At 39.4% G+C, this 20,041-nt stretch overlaps 1 protein-coding gene across 1 annotated transcript in view; it reads left to right on the forward strand.

Annotated features, from left to right (window-relative positions):
* Nucleotides 1–19,446, forward strand: part of cps1 (carbamoyl-phosphate synthase 1, mitochondrial) — a 45,752-nt gene extending 26,306 nt beyond the window's left edge. Inside the window, exons 33-38 of the mRNA XM_061691515.1 lie at nucleotides 3,683–3,757; nucleotides 4,511–4,609; nucleotides 5,437–5,496; nucleotides 13,599–13,705; nucleotides 16,564–16,693; nucleotides 18,594–19,446. Of these exons, the coding sequence (XP_061547499.1) occupies nucleotides 3,683–3,757; nucleotides 4,511–4,609; nucleotides 5,437–5,496; nucleotides 13,599–13,705; nucleotides 16,564–16,693; nucleotides 18,594–18,707 (585 nt within the window). The 3' untranslated portion in view covers nucleotides 18,708–19,446. The remainder of the gene's footprint in view (nucleotides 1–3,682; nucleotides 3,758–4,510; nucleotides 4,610–5,436; nucleotides 5,497–13,598; nucleotides 13,706–16,563; nucleotides 16,694–18,593) is intronic.
* The last annotated feature ends 595 nt before the right edge of the window (nucleotides 19,447–20,041 follow it).

Genomic DNA, 20,041 nt, shown 5'->3' on the forward strand with positions numbered 1-20,041 from the left:
ATCCTTTACACATTGATGTCGGTTTTTGATGCAGTGCCACCTGAAGGATCGAAGGTCACGGGCATTCAATGTTGGTTTTCGGCCTTGCCGCTTACATGCAGTCATTTCTCCAGATTCTCTGAAACGTTTGACGATATTATGGACCGTAGATGATGAAATACCTAAATTACTTGCAATTGTACGCTGAGGAACATTGTCCTTAAACTGTTTGACTATTTTCCCACACACTTGTTCACAAAAAGGTGAACCTTGCCCTATCTTTGCTTGTGAATGACTGAGCAATTCAGGGAAGCTCCTTTAATACCCAATCATGGCACCCACCTGTTCCCAATTAGCCTGTTCACCTGTGGGATGTTCCAAACAGGTGTTTGATGAGCATTGCTCAACTTTTCTCAGTCTTTTTTGCCACCTGTCCCAGCTTTTTTGGAACGTGTTGCAGCTGTAAAATTCTAAGTTAATGATTATTTGCTAAAAACAATGAAGTTTATCAGTTTGGACATTAACTATGTAGTTAATATAGGTTGAACATAATTTGGAAATCATTGTATTCTGTTTTTATTTATGTTTAACACAAAGTCCCAACTTCATTGGAATTGGGGTTGTATACTGAAATAATGATGGTCTTGTCTCGATTTACACACATGTACTTACTCAGTTTTAAATCTGGGCCTGTTTGTTGAACACAAAGCTGATACTCAGGAAGCCATGACTTATTCTGTTATATGAATGCCAACAGGTGGATACGCAGGTTAATTTGACCTTTTACGATATAGTGTAAGAGCATTTCATTGTTCTTCCTGTCACTGTATGTCAGTGGCATAGTTAGATAAGCAAATATACATTATTTGTAGTAAATAAATAATAATTTCGTGAAATTGGATAATTGTCCATGGCACAAGTGATGATCTCTCATGGAACACTAAACGGTGATTGGTAAATCACTGGTTTAGATACACGCTAATGACAGAATATAGACATGAATGTAATTCAAGGATTCAAGTCAAACTTGTCTTTGTGTGTCTGACAGCGACAATTTTGATATCTGATGCTGGTATAAAAATACTGCGCTGTGAGAAATTGTGACACAGACTCCTCTTTCACACACTATCTCAGTTGTGTCACCATAATGCAGTTTTGGGTCAGACCTTATTTATTCAGTTGTCAGTGGCAGCAAATCAAGCTTGTATCGCTTTCAAAGCAGAACTGAACAATGCTAGAGTTCGTTATAAGCCTCACCCAAATTTGATTACTCTTCTGTGTTCACACTAGACCAAACAAACCACTCCAAGGGGGAAAACAAACTACAGTTCGATGAAATCAGACCAAAGTGTTGCTGTGTCAGAGCACCCTAAAATAACTATTCATATATTCATGTGAAGAATCCTTGCGCAGTTTCTTTAAAGTTTTTATAGTGTTGAAAATATGAAATATTCATCTTGTGTTTTTCAAAAGATGTTACTTCCGTCTTTGACAAGGTTCACTGTCAGGAACAATATGAAGTGGAAATGTTTGACTTTATTATTTTCCTCAGCGTGGTTGGCTTGGTTGAGATAAAATTGTCGAGGAGCTTTCACATTCCCTCTGTCTCTGCAGAGTGTAGGTGGTTTGTGGGGATATGGAGATGGGGAAGCTCTGTTGTTGTGTGTTGGACTTTGTGCTTTTCAGAGGCACATCATTATAGAATTGCAACTCAAACCATTACAATCGAGACACAGGAATTTCTTTTTCAGTGTTCTGTTCATGAAGCCAGTAAATTTAAATGCTGCAATTGTTTAAAAGTGTTTGGAAAATGACCGTGTTTTAATGAGTTTACACCACCACAATATACAGTGTATGTTTTTAAAACGGTATGTATATCGCAGCCACAGTCCTCGGCAGGTGTTGCTTGTGGTGTGTGGTGGCAAGCATCGAAGTCGCCCCCTTCAGACATCATTAAACTGGGGGAAGAGCTTTACGATTACAACACTGAGCCTTGAGTTGTCATGTGGGCGTTTCTCACTTTACGAGTGTCAACTAGCCCACGACAGCACATTGGGGCTTGACAGCAGAACCAGCATCCAGGAACTGCCCCCTCGTCCCTTCAGGTCTTCTCCATTCAGGTCTGACTTACACTTCTCCATGACTAATGTGATTGGCAGCTGCAGCTTACTCCTGGAGCTGTAGAGGTCAGTAGAGCCAAAACCTTTGAGGACAGAGACCCACCTCCTGGGGAAGCTTTTTAATTTTCCTTTGCGACGCTTTCACTGTTTCAAGGGAACCTCATACACTAGCAGTTGGCTACAGTAGCCTTGGAAGGATGCAGTGTTGGTTGCTCCCAGGGCTCGTTCTTGCCGGGCAGGCCACGCCTGTCCACTCCTGTTCTCTGGTTTCTCGGGATTGTTGGGATGTCTTCACCAATCCTAAAGTGGAAGCGGCCTTGGAGTCTGCATTATTTAAGGACCAGGCTTCTGATTTTTCATTTATTTTATTATTTCAACTCCTTTGTAGTTGCTTTAGTGAGTTCTAGCAGATCTCCCAAAATCTATGTGCCCTTGTTAATTCGTCCATAAAGACCCTGACTGGGATCTGTTGGATGCCATTTAAGAGTACTGTTCCCCATATAGGCTTCTCCACTGACTTGACAGGAAAGTCCATCACATTTGCAAACAGAATCACTGAGATAGGGCATCCGGTCAACATTTCGACATCTAACCTCCTTGCCAGAGTTGAAACGCATCTTCAAGAGTCCAAAGTAGCTCCAGAGAAGCAGTTGTACCTTCTGCGGGATGTGGTAGGTTTTGAGTGTGTAGTCAACTAATTTGTATGTAGTACAGACAAACCGATGTCTTGCATCATTTTTTTGTGTATACATGTCAAAATTAAAATGTTAAAAAGATTGACATCATATGACCCATTGCTTTATATGAAATGTTCTTCTCTTGGTTACAGAGTGTAATTTTATCTTTTATGCATGGATATGTAGATAGTCTTTTTTCTTTCTGTCACTCTTTGAGCAGTGAAATGATAAGCGTTACCACATTCCTTTCACGTTGTTCTCTTGGACATTATTATGCTCCCATTATATTCAGCTGATTAGATAACTCTCTTCAAGGATGAATCCCTCTAGTGGCCCCGGTCTCTGTGTGTGTTCAAACACAGAACACATTCTGCTGCTCTGCCCTTTTACTTTGTAAGAGAATGTTGGGGGAAAGAAAAAAAAAATTAATCTTATAGCACATTTGATTTTTCTTTTCAATTCTTACTTTATCCACAATTATTTACATTCCATATTTTTGTAATTCTCAGTATTCTATAAATGTATTGTTAGCCTAATTTTTTACCTCAAAATAAATGCTGTATTTACAATTTGTATTCTATATTGCACATGCATTTGTAATTGTTGGCCTGTATGAGGCTCAACACGTTTTCTCTCTTGGTGGCAACAGTGTACTGTAAATTGCTTTTGTTGTTGTTGTTGTCTTTCCAAACACATTCTAATGTATACTGTGTAAAATTTGTCCATTTGTTTTGCTATATTATTTACTTGTAACTAGATACTCACAAACTCATATTAGCTGAACGTTAGACCTTCACAATTAGGTTTTCCAAGAACAGATGAAACTCTCGATACCAAATATTGCAAAAGGGTTAGGGTAAGGGAAAAATAAAATAAAAAATTATTCATCTCTCCATTCTCCACCAGGCACCCATGTTCTCTTGGCCACGTCTAAGGGATGCAGATCCTGTACTTCGCTGTGAGATGGCCTCTACTGGAGAAGTATGTTCTTTTTTAGTTGATATGATAAGTGACGATGAACTACCCGTTCAACTCGTCAGATAATAGTCGTCTTGGTCGCTTAATGTGCAGTGTAACAGCAAGTGTCGAACACAGTCTGCTCCTGGACGCTGGTTTGAATTTGATTTTGAAAAAAATTTTCCCAAAGTAATTGGAAATATAAAATATCAACGACTTTCTGTATTGGCAACAAATAATGTTTAAACATTTTATTAGTAGTTATAAAAGTATACAAATACGTTAAGCACTATTCAAATCAAAAGGTTATAAACACTCTTTAAGCCCTCTCTTAACGTAAAAGCAAATGAAAATGGTGTAGTGATGTTTACGTTGCTCACAGATGTGCCTCACACATCTTACATTTTTTACTTTTCTATCTGTGACACAAAAGTTTTGGTCATTATAATATTCAAAATAATAGAATACCTAACAGGTGACACATATAGCAGCTGAAAATGTAAATTCATGTTTCTATTCCTCTTGTGTTCGCAAGATATTCAAACATCTCGTATAATGTCATGTACACATGACATAGTTGGTTCTATGAAAAGTGACTTTAATGGGGTATTTTTCCAGGTGGGCATTCAAATGTAGATGCTTTCATATATTGTGTGAAGACTGGATTTTTAGCGGGTCGATTTGGACAATCTTTAAATCATTGACAATGTAAAGTTAGCGGGCATGGTGGTGTTATAATGGTGTCATAGGTATTCTATTTTTAATTTTTTTTTTAAGGTTGCCTGTTTTGGACCAAACATTTATTCAGCCTTCCTGAAGGCTATGCTTTCCACAGGCTTTAAACTGCCACAGAAGGGCATCCTGATTGGGATTCAGGTAAGGCTTGTTTGCCATTTTCTTCTAGTTTGCATTTCATCCCGACCACATGACACCAAAATAGACGTGTGAATTAATACCCAAGGCTACCTGGGTGGGGACATAGATTGCAATAATAGTTTACCTGTGTTAAATGATGAATTCGCAAATACCCTTCTTTTGACTGCCTGAACCACTTTAAACCGCTCTAGAGTCAGATATAAGGGTTAAACATTTTGCAAGGCCAGTCACCAAAAGCTTGCCTCGGCGGTCTTTCATGTCACCACATACGTGGATTTGAGTAATTAGGTCCTGCTGTCACTATGGGCTGTCAAACTGTGAGTTTGAGTAATTCAACTTTTCACAAAGCACTCATTACAAAGCTTGTGTAATTGGCACCCTTGGGGAAGTGGACCACTTCAAGGCAAATGCCTGGGGTCACAAATACAGCCCAACCTTGCTTAAAGATCCAGAACGCAGCTGTAGCACTCCAATTTACCTCCAGGGTCTAGTGAAGGATTTTGGTATGAATGCTATCTGGTTGACTATACAATATTTAGATTTTGGTATAAAATACCATTGATGATGAATACATTTTTGTTTTATGTTTGGATTAGTAAAATAGAAAACATGCACAGGACTAGGTCTGAATTTTTGAATGGCTTGAGTTGTACTTGTAATTCAACGAGTTTTCTAAGCAAACATGCCCTGTCTGACAACAATGGCATTAGGATTTGTTTCTGTCGTATAATAACTTGGTGGGAAGACCATGTGAACATGATGAACTGGAAGCATTTTTATTTATTTTTTTTTGGGTGGTTTCTTTCTGCTTTTTTTTTTTTTTTCAGCATTCGTTCCGACCCAATTTCCTGGCTACAGCGCATCAACTGAAAGAGGACGGCTTCAAGGTGGGTAGTAAAAGCATTTTATATTTGCAAAGACTGACCCCGGATTGACCTGTGACATGCATTATTGTTGGATTTATCTCACCCAACACCAATAGAAATGCACAAAAGGAATGAAGACGCTGGTTTCTCTTTCTGATGAGGAGGGCGTATGGGAGATTGTTCAGTTTACAGCCTCTCAACACGCTCTAAACAATCTCTCCCATCGCTCCTGCATTTATTTGATAATAGGAGGGTTTTACAAGACATAACGTTCTAAGCAACAAGACACAACACAAAACATTTGAAAATAGGAGGGTTTTACAAGACATAACGTTCTAAGCAACAAGACACAACACAAAACATGGGACCAACACCTGTCATGTCCCCGACCACATCCGATCACGTCCTTGGTCAAGGCGCCCTTCCATCGGATGATGCTGAGTCATCTTCTTGAAGGCGAGACATCTTCCTTTCTAAAAATCGTCCATAATACTAATGCAAGCTAAGCAAATAAATGATAACTTCTCAAATATATTTAACATTTCCCTCCTGTTTATCATGTATTTGCACAAATTCTCACATCATCTTGCAGTCACTTCATTTCGATTTTTAACTGTAGAATCATTTTTATGAAACAAATACATTTACACTCAGAGTAAACTTGTCATACATGAATGTTGTAGTTTAAACATCGTAATCATCTGGATCAGGAAACCAATCAGTTAAAGCAAAATCATCATCATTATCATTATCAAACAGTAATGGATACATCAGCTCCATACGGTTCTCCATGGGGATTATGGCTGTAGTGATTAATTTACTGATTAATGCCCGAATGCATGGGATACAACAACATCTTCAAAATGTCAGAATGGCTGCAAAAACAGCAATTGATATCAATATTGGTGAAATTAGGGTTTTGTATTTACCAAAAACCTCCATCCAGCTGTCCCACAAGGAGGTGTCTACCCCAGAGTGGTTCTTCATCTTGTGATTGAGGGTCCGCAGACCATCGATGGCTCTGGTCAAGCTGCCATCCGAAGCAGTATTGTTTGGAATGTATGTACAACATTGTTCTCCAAACATACCTGTTGGATTTATCTTACCCAACATTATAAAAAATAGACACAAAAGGAATGAAGACGCTGGTTTCTTTTTCTCATGAGGAGGGCGTATGGGAGATTGTTCAGATTACAGCCTCTCATCACGCTCGAAACAATCTCTCCCGTCGCTCCTGCATTTATTTGAAAATAGTGAGGTTTCTAAGTTTACAAGACATAACGTACTAAGCTACAAGACACAACACACTAAGGGTAGGGTTTCAAGGTGAAAACATGGGATCAACACCTGCCACGTCCTTCTCTCTGATGATTCCTGCTGAGTCATCTTTTTGAAGGCGAGACATCTTCCTTTATCAAAATCGTCCATAATACTAATGCAAGCTAAGCAAATAAATGATAACTTCTACAATATATTTAACATTTCCCTCCTGTTTATCATGTATTTGCACAAATTCTCATATAATTTTACAGTCACTTCATTTCAATTTTTTAACTGTAGAATCATTTTTATGAAACAAATACATTTACGCTCAGAGTAAACTTGTCATACATGAATGTTGTAGTTTAAACATCGTAATCACATCTGCTCCATACGGTTCCATGTGGGTAATTGCTGTGGTGATTAATCTACTGATTAAACCCCGAATGCATGGGATACAACAACATCCACGCAATGTCAGAATGGCTGCAAAAACAGCAATTGATATCAATATTGGTGAAATTAGGGTTTTGTATTTACCAAAAACGTCCATCCAGCTGTCGCACAAGGAGTGTTGATTGCGGGTCCGTAGACCATCGATGGCTCTGGTCAAGCTGCCATCTGAAGCAGTATTGTTTGTTCTTCAAACATACCCCAAACACCTCCCTCTCTTGCGAGGAGCAAGAACCCACGTATTTCTTTCTGCTATTTTTAGGGCTGTTGGCGTTGTCAATTACACTTGATACGGTCCTTCCCACTTTGGTGAATGCCAGTGCTTCTTTTTGATGCTTCGAATTAGGACCCAGTCACCCGGTCCAACCAACTTGGTTTCCTGCTGGGAAACATGTTTACTTTCAGCTGATACTTTTAAATCATTTTGTTTCTCTAACAACTTTCTCATGTAATCAGCTAAGTTTGTTTCGTCATCAAGTTCCCATTTTTGTTTGAACAACGGAAGTCTATAAGGTCTTCCAAACAATGTTTCGTAAGGTGTTAAACCTGTGGTGCTTGTAATGTTAATGTACATTTTAACGAGGTCAAGACACTGTGTCCATGACCTTCCTGTCTCTTCCATACATTTTTTCAGTCTATTTTTTATTGTCCCATTCATTCTTTCCACTAGACCTGCACTCTGAGGGTGAAAATAAGCTATTGGTCTTAGCTCATCACTGTATTGTTGTGTAAGTACTGAAGTCATGTAATAGTTTTTACAATCTACCATTTGAATGAATGGTTTATCATAATTTGGAGGGCCACCGCATTACTGAACACCAAATGTTGTTTAATGTCACAGAAGGCCTTTTCTGCCTCTATTCCATTGAACAGGTGATGTAATTTTAAGGTTTGCTTCATACATTAATTTTGACAATGGTGCAACAATTTCTGCATAGTTTGGAATCCATGCTCTACAATAATTTGTCAGACCTAAAAATGACATACGTTTCTTCGTCTGTGGTTTCGGGGCTTTTAAGACTATAGCTTTTCTGTCTTCTAATATAGTCCTTCCTCCTATGGCCTTGATATTTGACTTGCTTTTTACACCATTGCAATTTATTTTTGTTAACTTTATGTCCCTCTTCTGTTTGATGATGCAGTAAGGGCAATTAATCTTTAATGCATGTCTCTCCATCTGGAGATGCCAGGAGTACATCATCTACATATAGTAAAATTTGGCTCCCTCCTGGGGGAGTGAATTTAGACATGCTTGTTCTCATTACTTGTGAATAAATGGTTGGACTTTCACAGTAACCTTGTGGTAATCTAGTAAATGTATATTTTTTTCCCTCAAATGTGAATGCAAACCAAAATTGACTGTTCTTTTCTACTGGTACAGAAAAGAAAGCATTACTTATGTCCACCACTGTAAAAACAGTAGTGTTTGGTTTCAATGAATTTAACAATGTGTGTGGATCTGGTACGCATGCTGCTCTCTGTATTACTGCAGAATTTACTGCCTGTAAATCTTGCACCATTCGCCAACCGACTGAAGGTGGGGCCTTTTTTACGGGAAAAATGGGTGTGTTACATGGTGGTTCTGGACACTCCACTATAACTCCTGCCTTAATTAGTGCTTCAATTCCTGGTTTGATTCCTTCATGTGCATCTGGTTTTAATGGATATTGACGAATCCCTGGTCTATATTCTGTTTTGGGTCTAATTTGTTCTGGTAAAGCCCCTTTAATAAGGCCTACATCAAATGGTCCTGTGGACCATAATTTTTTTTGGAACTTTTTAAAAAATATTTCTTCATCAATTTCAGTGAGGATCATTTGGTCTAATCAAACAGGATGCATGTGTTTCCCTTCATCACTCTGTATTGTCCAAAACATCGCCTTCCTAATTAGACCAGTTGATGCACTGTATTCCAGTTTGTTTTCTATTTGCTGCCAATCATCTGTCTCCTGTCCTTGTTTTACTAATGTTCCCATATGTTTCCACAGTGACTAAAAATATTTGCACAATGAAATATGTGGGACACTTATATTTTTATACAGTTCCTTTAATTTGTCTGGTAAAATAATTCCTGCCGCGACTTTTGCTTCATTGTCTGAGTACAGATAATCTACAGTAATTTTATCAGGTGTCGCATGTCGTAACTTGTTTTCATATGCTGGGTCTGGCCCTGGTGTGTTTTTGTACCACAGAGTTATATGCAGCTCATCACCTTTTTTATTATCTTCTACTTCTGTGATAAGCTGCAAGGCTGCAGACAACAGGGCCTTTCCCATGTTTAACGGTGGTTTGTCTGGGATATCGATTGTGTAATAGAATGTAATTTCTCTGCTTTCCAGTGTCACATAGAGGTCCTCTCTTTTTAATTCATGTTTTCGTTTCACTACAATATTTCCATTTGATGATAGAATGAGTACAAGTCCTAGTTGGAATAAGCCATCTCTTCCCAACGAATTCACAGGGCACTCCGGGACTTCGAAAATGGGCATTCTACAAGTTCTCCCCTGTGGGTCTCTAATCCACACAGGCTCAAGTTCCATGGCAAAAGTAATTTGCCCATTTGCAGATCTAACTATTGCCTTGTGTCCCAATAGTTTGGAACCTGGAATCTTTTCCCGACATGCAGTCCTACATGCTGCTGTATCGCAAAGACATTTCATTTCTTTCCCATTTACTGACAAGGTTATTTCAGGTTTTTCAGTGTCCAAACTCAGAATGTCGTGTAAATTGAAATCCACTTCCTCATTCTCTGTAATGTTTACACGAGGATTTGTTGAGTTGGGAAGCAGGCTGGCTTTGTCATGCGGTAGTTTGTCCGTATTCTCTCTTATTTGTTTTAGGGCAGTCACGTGCAATGTGGCCTTTGTCTCCACAGCACCAACAGACTGTATTATCATAATAATTTCGACCTCCACAATATCTTACTCTCCCACGGCCTCTGCCGCGTCCTCGAAAATTATCTCTCTCTCTACCTTGATAGTATGCTCCTTCGTTGAGGAAGACATCTATCTTCTTTTTTTTTTTTTTTGTCCTAACACTCTTTCTGCGTGGAGGGCATGATTAACATAATCCTCCAGAGGGCCAGTTGCTAGGTTTATCCAATGTTTATCTACCCATCTGTTAATGTGTTCTTTCGAATTCGCATGTAAAGCATTTTTTAACCGTTGTTGGCATCCTCATTCAAGCCGCTGTTTGCTTTAAAACAAGCAGTCATTCTAACCCTATATTCTTCAAAAAGTTCGTCATCCTTTTGTTTCACCCTACTAATTTCCGTGTAATTTGCCCTTTTGCGGAACCTGGCTGTGGTTCTTTCTATCAAAGCCCTAACTCTATGTAATTCTCTGTCATTATGTGGCATTACAACATCATTGTGTTTTGGGTCCCAATCTCCTCTGCAAAGATGCCAATCAGGCCACATTGCAGTCGTCCAAATTTGTTGAGTTTCTGCTCCATTTAAATGATAGGATTGTCTAGGATTTTCCATTTCCTCAACAAACTGGACAATGTCTACTTTGTAGGGTGTGATGCCGGCTACGGCCTTTTTCACATCCTCTTTAGTCCAGGTCCTAGAGACCAAAATAATTTATTTGTGGTCCTCTTGTACATTTGGATTTGCCACCTCAATCATTGGATATAAATCCATGTCTCCCTCGTCTGAGGTTATATTTGTTATTTTGGGAATGGGAGAAAATGTTTCTCCCATAGTTTTAGACAAATTCATTTGTACCCCTCCTGATCGTAAAACTCGTTGAGTTTCTGACTCATGAGTTGGAGGAAGTTCATGAGGTGGCAAAACCGGGTACAAGGGTGCTGATGCTTTTGTTCCCTAATTTTTTTTCACACCTTTCTTCAACCATCTTTTTCTCGCTAATTCTTACCATTAGTCATGTCTCGTCATCTTCCTGTCTTTGAAACAACATATTTTTATCCCTACCTGCCTGCTCTTTTTGTTCATTTGTTAAGTCCTTCTTTTTCTCCCTTCCTTTTTCTCTTTTAGACGCCATGTTTAGCCAGAAGAGTAAGTCGTCAAATCCATCTTTTTCTATTTGTGATATATCATTTTTGTGTCGACACTTTATTTCGTTTCGAAGTTGAACTAATTTTTGCGAATTTAGCTGGCCAGTGAAACCGTATTTGGTTATCCACGTGTTTAAATGTTTTATTTTGGAAGAGTTTTGGAGTTGAACATATTTCCAATCTTTACACGTGAGGCCTTCTTTTGGATCCGTTTTAGTTATTTTTTTCCCATTTTTGTGAATTTGGAAGTTAGTTTATTTGCACCTAGAGTGACCTAAATACTGACTTTATTAAAAAATGACAGGGTGACAATGAATGTCTGAGTTTTGGTAACCCTCAAGCTTCTACCCACACGGGGCGGAGGATTCTTGCCTCTGCTTCCAAACCCAGTTGTCACTTACAATACAGTCTTATACATTCATCCTTTTTCATATTCACACGATATTAATAAAAATTTTACAAACAGACGAAAACACGGAAACACAGAAACATGGAATTTAAGTACGTACAGGACTCCGCCGCCCCCGCGGAATTTGTCGGACTCCGCCGTCCCTCTTTTACTTCATTAAACACGGAAGTTAACCTGTCACCTCCCCGACCACATCCGATCACGTCCTTGGTCAAGGCGCCCTTCCATCGGATGATGCTGAGTCATCTTCTTGAAGGCGAGACAGCTTCCTTTCTAAAAATCGTCCATAATACTAATGCAAGCTAAGCAAATAAATGATAACTTCTGAAATATATTTAACATTTATTGTGTCACATGGTATTTAAACTGTCAGATAACACAAAGTATTTTTTATTTTTTTGGTTTTCATTTCTGCCTCACAGTTCTGTGAATCAGGGTTTGAGTCTTGGCTCAGGCCTTCCTGTGTGACATGTATGTGTTCTCCCTTGTGCTTGCATGTACAGTATTTCTTCCTCCCGCATTCCAAAAACAGCCATGTTAGGTTAATTGAAGACCCTAAAATGTCTTGAGTGTCTTCAGTTAACGTGAGCATGAATAGTTGTTTGTCTGTATGTGCCCTGTGACTGGCTGGCGACCAGTTCAGGGTGTACCCTGCCTCTTATTTTCTTATTGAAAATGAATGAATGATAGCATAAGCAAAACAGACATGGATAGTTTTAATGCATGACTGTGGTTGACTCTCTGAAGTGTAGTGCCTTTAGAAGCATATTTTCCCCCCAAATTGTTGTCAAATTTTCCCTTCCCTTCCCGTCACTTCCCTGTCTTCTCACTTTATAGTGATAATATCTAAGACTCGTAATTTTTCTCTCTGCTTTCCTGCAGCTCTATGCTACTGAATCCACCTCAGCTTGGCTTTGTGCTAATGATGTACCAGCAACTCCAGTAGCCTGGCCTACCAAAGGACAGACCAGTTTGCCCAGTATAAAGATGCTTTATATGCTCCATGCTTTTATCTCAAGTAGACTTGACTATTGTAATGGTCTTCTGACTGGACTCCCCAAGAAGAGCATTAAACTGCTGCAGCTCATTCAGAATGCTGCAGTTTGGGTTCTGACCAGAACAAAGAGGTCAGAGCATATTACTCAAATTCTAAAGTCTTTGCACTGCCTTCTAGTCAGCGTTAGGATATATTTTAAAGTTCTGCTGCTGATGTGAAAATCACTAAACGGTTTAGGTCCTGAATACATGAAAGAAATGCTGATGGAATATAAACCCTGTAGGGCTCTGAGATCGACAGACTCAGGTCAACTAGTGAAGCATAGTCCAAAGCAAACATGGTGAAGCAGCATTTAGCTATTATGTTGCACACAAATGGAATAAGTTGCCAACAAAAGTGACGTCGGCCCCAGGTGCCACGCTCATCCTCTTTCATACCTGTAATGAATGTTTCAAATGTTATGTGGTGTGGAGAACATTTAACACAAAGTATTTTTTATTTTTTTGGTTTTCATTTCTGCCTCACAGTTCTGTGAATCAGGGTTTGAGTCTTGGCTCAGGCCTTCCTGTGTGACATGTATGTGTTCTCCCTTGTGCTTGCATGTACAGTATTTCTTCCTCCCGCATTCCAAAAACAGCCATGTTAGGTTAATTGAAGACCCTAAAATGTCTTGAGTGTCTTCAGTTAACGTGAGCATGAATAGTTGTTTGTCTGTATGTGCCCTGTGACTGGCTGGCGACCAGTTCAGGGTGTACCCTGCCTCTTATTTTCTTATTGAAAATGAATGAATGATAGCATAAGCAAAACAGACATGGATAGTTTTAATGCATGACTGTGGTTGACTCTCTGAAGTGTAGTGCCTTTAGAAGCATATTTCCCCCCCAAATTGTTGTCAAATTTTCCCTTCCCTTCCCGTCACTTCCCTGTCTTCTCACTTTATAGTGATAATATCTAAGACTCGTAATTTTTCTCTCTGCTTTCCTGCAGCTCTATGCTACTGAATCCACCTCAGCTTGGCTTTGTGCTAATGATGTACCAGCAACTCCAGTAGCCTGGCCTACCAAAGGACAGACCAGTTTGCCCAGTATAAAGAGGTAGGGGATCATTTATTTTGACCCTGATTTATTGTCTTCGCCATATATGTACATAAAAACAAAGTCTGCCTGTAAAAAGTAGAGCCAAACATCCCTGAAGGGGTGCTAAAGTAAACCTCCTTTAAATTCCAAATTAGGATATCTGATCAGCATGTGATGCTGAGATCTGAGGGCAAACCACCTTCATTATCTCAGTTTTATGCTGCCAAGATCAAAGAAAGAGCAGTAGACGCAGAGGTCCACTTCTTTGCATTTGGGGATGAATATGGAGAGTCTTCTACCACATCATCATGACAGCTATGTCAAACACAATACAGGAGGGAAAGCATAATAATAATAATAATAACTAATAATAGTAATGATAATACATTAGCCAACATGATGTATTATTAGTATTATTAAAATGTTCCAAGATAGTTTTAATACACATTTACATTATTAGTAAGGTAAATATTTCATATTTGTGATTTGACTGATGACATTGTTTAAAAGTTAATACACATTATTTTTCATAGTAAACATGTTGCAATAAGCAAATATGTGATAGGCACAAGGTGTTGCGCTCCATTGGCGCTTCTGAACTGCCAATGTTGATGTTTTAATGAAGTTTGTAGCTGCGTGCAAAGATTTATGCACCTTGAAGGTTACTTTTAGTTCTAGGGCAATTCCTCCACAAAGATATTATGACTATGCAACAGTGATGCCATCTGTTTAAAATATGTTGTTGCAGGGACTACACTCACACACATTGACACACCCAAGTCTGGCAGGCATCAGCTGTGCGAGGTGGCACATAGACCAACACTTTATAGAGAAACACAACCTGTGTTCTCTCTGGCATCTGTATTTCAAATCTTCTTTTGGAATCTAGTCGTGATTCCACACTCAAACACTGCAGCATGAAAAGGCATACTGTGTACAGTACAGTCTCAGAGAGTGAGAGGTGTAGTTGGCAGAGTAAGACAAATAGAAAGGAAAAATACTACTAGAATTCAGGCATGTGCACATATTACTCATAACTAAACACTGCACAAATCTAATAGCAATGTCATTTAACTGTCAAATAAAACAGCAGTGCAACCAAAAAGGAAACAGCTGTCACAGATAATGTGACACAACTGAGAATTTCCAATCTAACCAATTAAAACACTTTCATATTGTTCACATGACCATTTTTATTCATATATCTGAAATGCAACCCACTGGCACAACATAATATAAAACAAAAATAACCAACATTGAAAACACCTGTAAAGAAAATTATCTCTAATTGTTTACCTCAATGGCTGCCACAAATAAAGTGAGCAAATAGCAATGCTGTTTTTTCTTCCGATGAGACTTTCACCTTAAACAGTGTAAAAGAAAACAACAACAGAACTTAAACAAGGTTTTGCCGCTGTTCCATAAGCACACTTGTTTGGGATTGAATTTAGGATAACCATATTAATCTCAAACTGGCTTGCTGAGTGGCTGTGAGCAGGTGGTACAGACCGTAATGCCAAAAAAGGCAAAATGATTTTAGTAGTGAGATAAATTGTTTGAAAAACTCACCAGTTGTGTGGTTGAAATATAACTTTCACGATTGTAGACAACCGAAATGGATCAAACGGTATTAGACATCAGTTTTTAATTTTAATGAGCAAGTAGACACTTTTATAATTGGTCTACGGGGTAGGCAAGTTAATGTTAAAAATTTTAAAACACTCTCTTGACTTGAATGATGATTGAGGGCAGTGAAAACTAAATTCAGATGCACCTGGCACATCTTTTTATTTATTTATTATTATTTTTTTTTTTATAAATTCTTCATTGTCACACAAGTGTAAAATTAATTCAAATTATGTTAATGTTAATCATAAACGCTACCGTAACGTGCGGCTAGCACAGGCAGCTAAGGTTAGCAGTCAATTCTTCTGCCTTTTCTGCCTCGCAGCGCATCAAAAAGCCACGAAGAGGGTGGCAACAGTTAATACTTGCTTGCTGATGTGTTTTGTGATGTCAGACTCGATTTAAGCCCAAACGCTGAAGTTTTGTGCGACTTTGAAGGTGTAATCAGAAAAAGTAGTTCAAATTGTCAATGCTGCATCGCATTTTAACCTTAAACTGCTTGCATGTGTCAAGCAGACCAGGAGAAGCTCATCCATGCTTTTATCTCAAGTAGACTTGACTATTGTAATGGTCTTCTGACTGGACTCCCTAAAAAGAGCATTAAACTGCTGCAGCTCATTGACAATGCTGCAGTTTGGGTTCTGACCAGAACAAAGAGGTCAGAGCATATTACTCAAACTCTAAAGTCTTTGCACTGCCTTCCAGTCAGCGTTAGAATAGATTTTAAACTTCTGTCACTGGTGTGAAAATCACTAAACGGTTTAGGTCCTGAATACATGAAAGAAATGCTAATGGAATATAAACCCTGTAGGGCTCTGAGATCGACAGACTCAGGTCAACTAGTGAAGCATAGTCCACAGCAAACATGGTGAAGCAGCATTTAGCTATGTTGCACACAAATGGAATAAGTTGCCAACAAAAGTGACGTCAGCCCCAAGTGTAAATGTTTTTAAGTTCAAGATAAAATCTCCTTTTTTTTCTCATGCCTTTTTAGAGCATTTCCACTTTTAAATTATATTTCTTGCGCTGTTCGCTGTTTTAATTGTACTTTTATTTTTTTTCTCTGTTTTAAATGTTTATAAGCTGTTTTTTTGTTTTGTTTTTAATTGCTTTTAATCATGTAAAGCACATTGAGTTATCTTGTGTATGAAATGCGCTATATAAATAAATTTGCTTTGCTTAAGGTTCTACTGGTTTATATTATATGCCATGACTTTCTTAGCTCAGATTGTATTTTTGTGTTTTCGTAGCTTGATCAGTGAGGGTCATATTGACCTGGTAGTGAACTTGCCCACCAACAACACACGTCACTTGAAGGACAACTTCCTCATTCGCAGAATGGCTGTTGATCACGGGGTACCCCTCATCACTAATTATCAGGTCAGTGATTTACACTAACTTTCCTGTATCTTTTCAGTGTGGTATTTTTTACTCTTTCTCCTATAAGCTGGTGTAGCGTTTATTGGGGGACATCAAATTGTGCGTAATTTAGAAGAAAATGATGAGTTGGAAGCAGCGCATGCGTTACTTCTGGGTTATTGTAATTTTAAATTACAGCGTTACAAATCAAGATATTTTATAGATATGAGGTCCAGAGTCCACGCCATATTTTTACAAGTTTAACTTGAGGCGAAATGACGCCAAACCTTCATAATCCGTCTCTTATCGGAAAGTGGCTACATTTTAGAAACTTTGAGTTCTAGACTTTATAGAGGTTTCGTTTCGAACACAAACACACATATAATCAATGCAAGTGGTGAATTTTATAGAAAATTTAATAATAAAAAGGGGTTTCTACAGGATAAAACACAGACAAACGCAAAACAAAAAAGATATCTACGAACATTGGCGAAGGAAGGGATTTGTGACGTGAGATGAGCAGAATGGGCGTGTAGTGAATGCATATAGCTGAGGACTCCTGGTCTCGTTAATATAAACCCAAATATGCACTAATCCGTACTTTTAGTAGACCGTGTTGGACCTGCGTGTCTAGAACACGTTTGAGGCAGGCGAGTCAGGCTCCCGAGTGTTCGGCCGGCCCGGTCCACACCGGTGACAGGTGGATTCGACGGGAGGGACGAATGGAAAAACAGGAGCAGCCGGAGGGAGACGAGTTCTCAGGCAGGATGTCTCTCGGGTGGCGTTCGGAGCAGTCGTGTTGCGTCCGCCTCCGTTCCCTCAGACTGAGTTCGGGCCCCCAAGCAGGGTGGCTCGGAGTGCTTGCAGGAAGCTGCAGCCGGGGGTCGTCCGATGTGTCCTTGGGTGAGGTGGGCGTCCTGCCTGGCGCGGTTGTCGGCGAGTTGGTTGGAGTGACCAAAAAAGCTTCTGCACCGAGACTCCAAAAACTTCTCAACTTCTCCCAGCTCCGGCCCCTTTTATGGCCAGAGCGGGTCAAACGGGGGGCGTAAACCCCCCGTTTGACCCCCCCTCCTTTTCTACCACCTTTGCGAACACCGAGAGGCTGGACTGCCTTTCTGCGTTATTTTTCCATTCTCTGATTATTGTGTGGTTTAAAACCAGTGGAATAAAATATTAATTATTGTGTTTAAGATAACGAGAACATTCTCCTCACCCTGCATTGGTCCACGCTCATCCTCTTTCATACCTGTAATGAATGTTTCAAATGTTATGTGGTGTGGAGAACATTACTATTTTCATGTGACATTGTGGTGTGGGGTGAGACATTCCTTCTGGTTCAGTTAACAACAGATTTGACATTAGACATTCAAGTTTGCAGCAATACTAGTGGCGTTCATGTAAAGTTCTTAAAATATTGACTCCCAGTCGAGTCGCAGACTGTCTTATGAACCCCTGTCTGTAGTGTCGTTCCATCGCCCGTGGGTGTCCCTGTTGCCTGTGGCAGCTCTCAGCAGGGTGGAGGCGTTGCTGCGGGTTCAATCCTTCGACTGGCGGGGAGTTAATTAACTTAGCGTTCGGGGGCAAACCCAGCATCCGTGGGTCTCCCCGTTGAAGTCTCAGGCAGACGTGATTCACTTAGCGTCGGCATGGCAAAGCAAATGTCTGTGTCTTGTTGAAGATAGTTTATTGTGTTAATCCATTTATAGTCTGCGTGTGACTCTGGAGTTACAGTGTACCTCGGCGTGGAGCCGCGGTAGTGCGAGGCTGGGGCGCCGGGTGGCATCTTTTGCATGGCATGTCCGCTGCACTGGTTTCAAATTACCATGAAGCTTTATTTTATTTTAAACAGATATTGATTGTCAAAACGTTTTTTGTTGCCGGTAATTTTATTTATTCATTTATTTATTTATTTTTGTCTTAGGTTGCAAAGCTATTTGCTGAGGCAATTTGCTATGCAGGTGAGCTTGACTCCACCAGCCTCTTCCACTACCGGCAGAGAGAACGCCAACAAAGAGAATGTGGACATCAAGGCTAGTGGTTCCTTTTTCCGGCCTCGAGTACTTGGAGAAAACTGTTTTCCAATAACTTCATCAAGGTCAAGAAGGCCGCTACAGTCTGTCAGGAAATATTTAGACCAAAATTCTATTTTCTTGCTGCAACAAGAAACATTTCAAAAGGTCTTACTAATAGCACCAGTTGTCTTGCCAAGTCACCCTAAATCTGAAGATGTGTTCGTCCCCTTCCAAGGAGGGCCCTTGCTAATATGTGGTGATAAGAATAGGAATGCATTGTACCTTGATTTACATGACGAGAGATGCTGAGGGGATGTCGTGGCGATAGCTGCTGCCATTCATCGGCAGCATATCTGAAGCTTGCTCGCACCTTGTAACACAAAGCAAAAAATCGACCGAGTGACGGCTCGTAACTCGAAAACATTATAAGTAAGTCAAGGTACCGCTGTAATGTGTGTTGTGTTATTTAGGATGCTACAATTGTTAATATTCAGTAAATACTTTAAACTTTGAAACCTTGTTTCTTCAGTGTCAGTTCACAAAGCCTCTAAGAAAATGTATCCTGATAGGCAGAGCACTCGCAATTATACTATCTATCCTGTATCAGATAATGTTCTTATGCAGCCCATCATCACATTAAATAATTTAATGGTGTCTTTGTGTAGTATCACATCACCGGCGTCATACAAATATCAAGATGTCTGACATCCAGGGCCATCAGAACCACAAAATACAACCAAGTCACTGAACCATGTGCTGAAACGGTCAATAAACAGTATTTTGACTCCTTTGTGTTAATAAAATCATTGTTCTTAGTTTTGTTGTTAATATATATGATTATGTAAATATGTTTTTCTCACCTGGGAGAAACTGACATTTCTAGTCAAACTGAAAAAGGTTGTAAAACACAAACCTAATTTACCAGATTGGAATAAAGTCAGAATAATGTGACTTTCTCCTGGACATATTGTCATTCAATCTTGGGACATCTACAGCGAAAACCCGTCACACAGTTTGAAGATGGTGAAACATCTGAAAGAAATCCGCATTACCGCACTGAAAAGTCGATATGTGAATGCGCTAACCATCACACCGCCAAGCTGCTTTAAACTAGACAAAAGCAGTGGAGTGTCCCATAATCCGTCACACCACAGTCTGGCCATTACAACAAAAATTTACACAGTTTATTGTGTGGGTATTCCCTGTCAAAACGAGGCCAACAAATCCAAATATAGTGAAGATAATTTAAATTGCCCCTTGTGATTTGAATTGAATTGAACATGAAGCTATTTGGCATTACTAAATGACCCAAAATGTAATATCATATTTTACACAGTGATTGTATACTTCTATGGAC

The sequence above is a fragment of the Phycodurus eques genome, chromosome 12 (assembly GCF_024500275.1).
Source record: "Phycodurus eques isolate BA_2022a chromosome 12, UOR_Pequ_1.1, whole genome shotgun sequence".
Taxonomy (NCBI): Eukaryota; Metazoa; Chordata; class Actinopteri; order Syngnathiformes; family Syngnathidae; genus Phycodurus; species Phycodurus eques.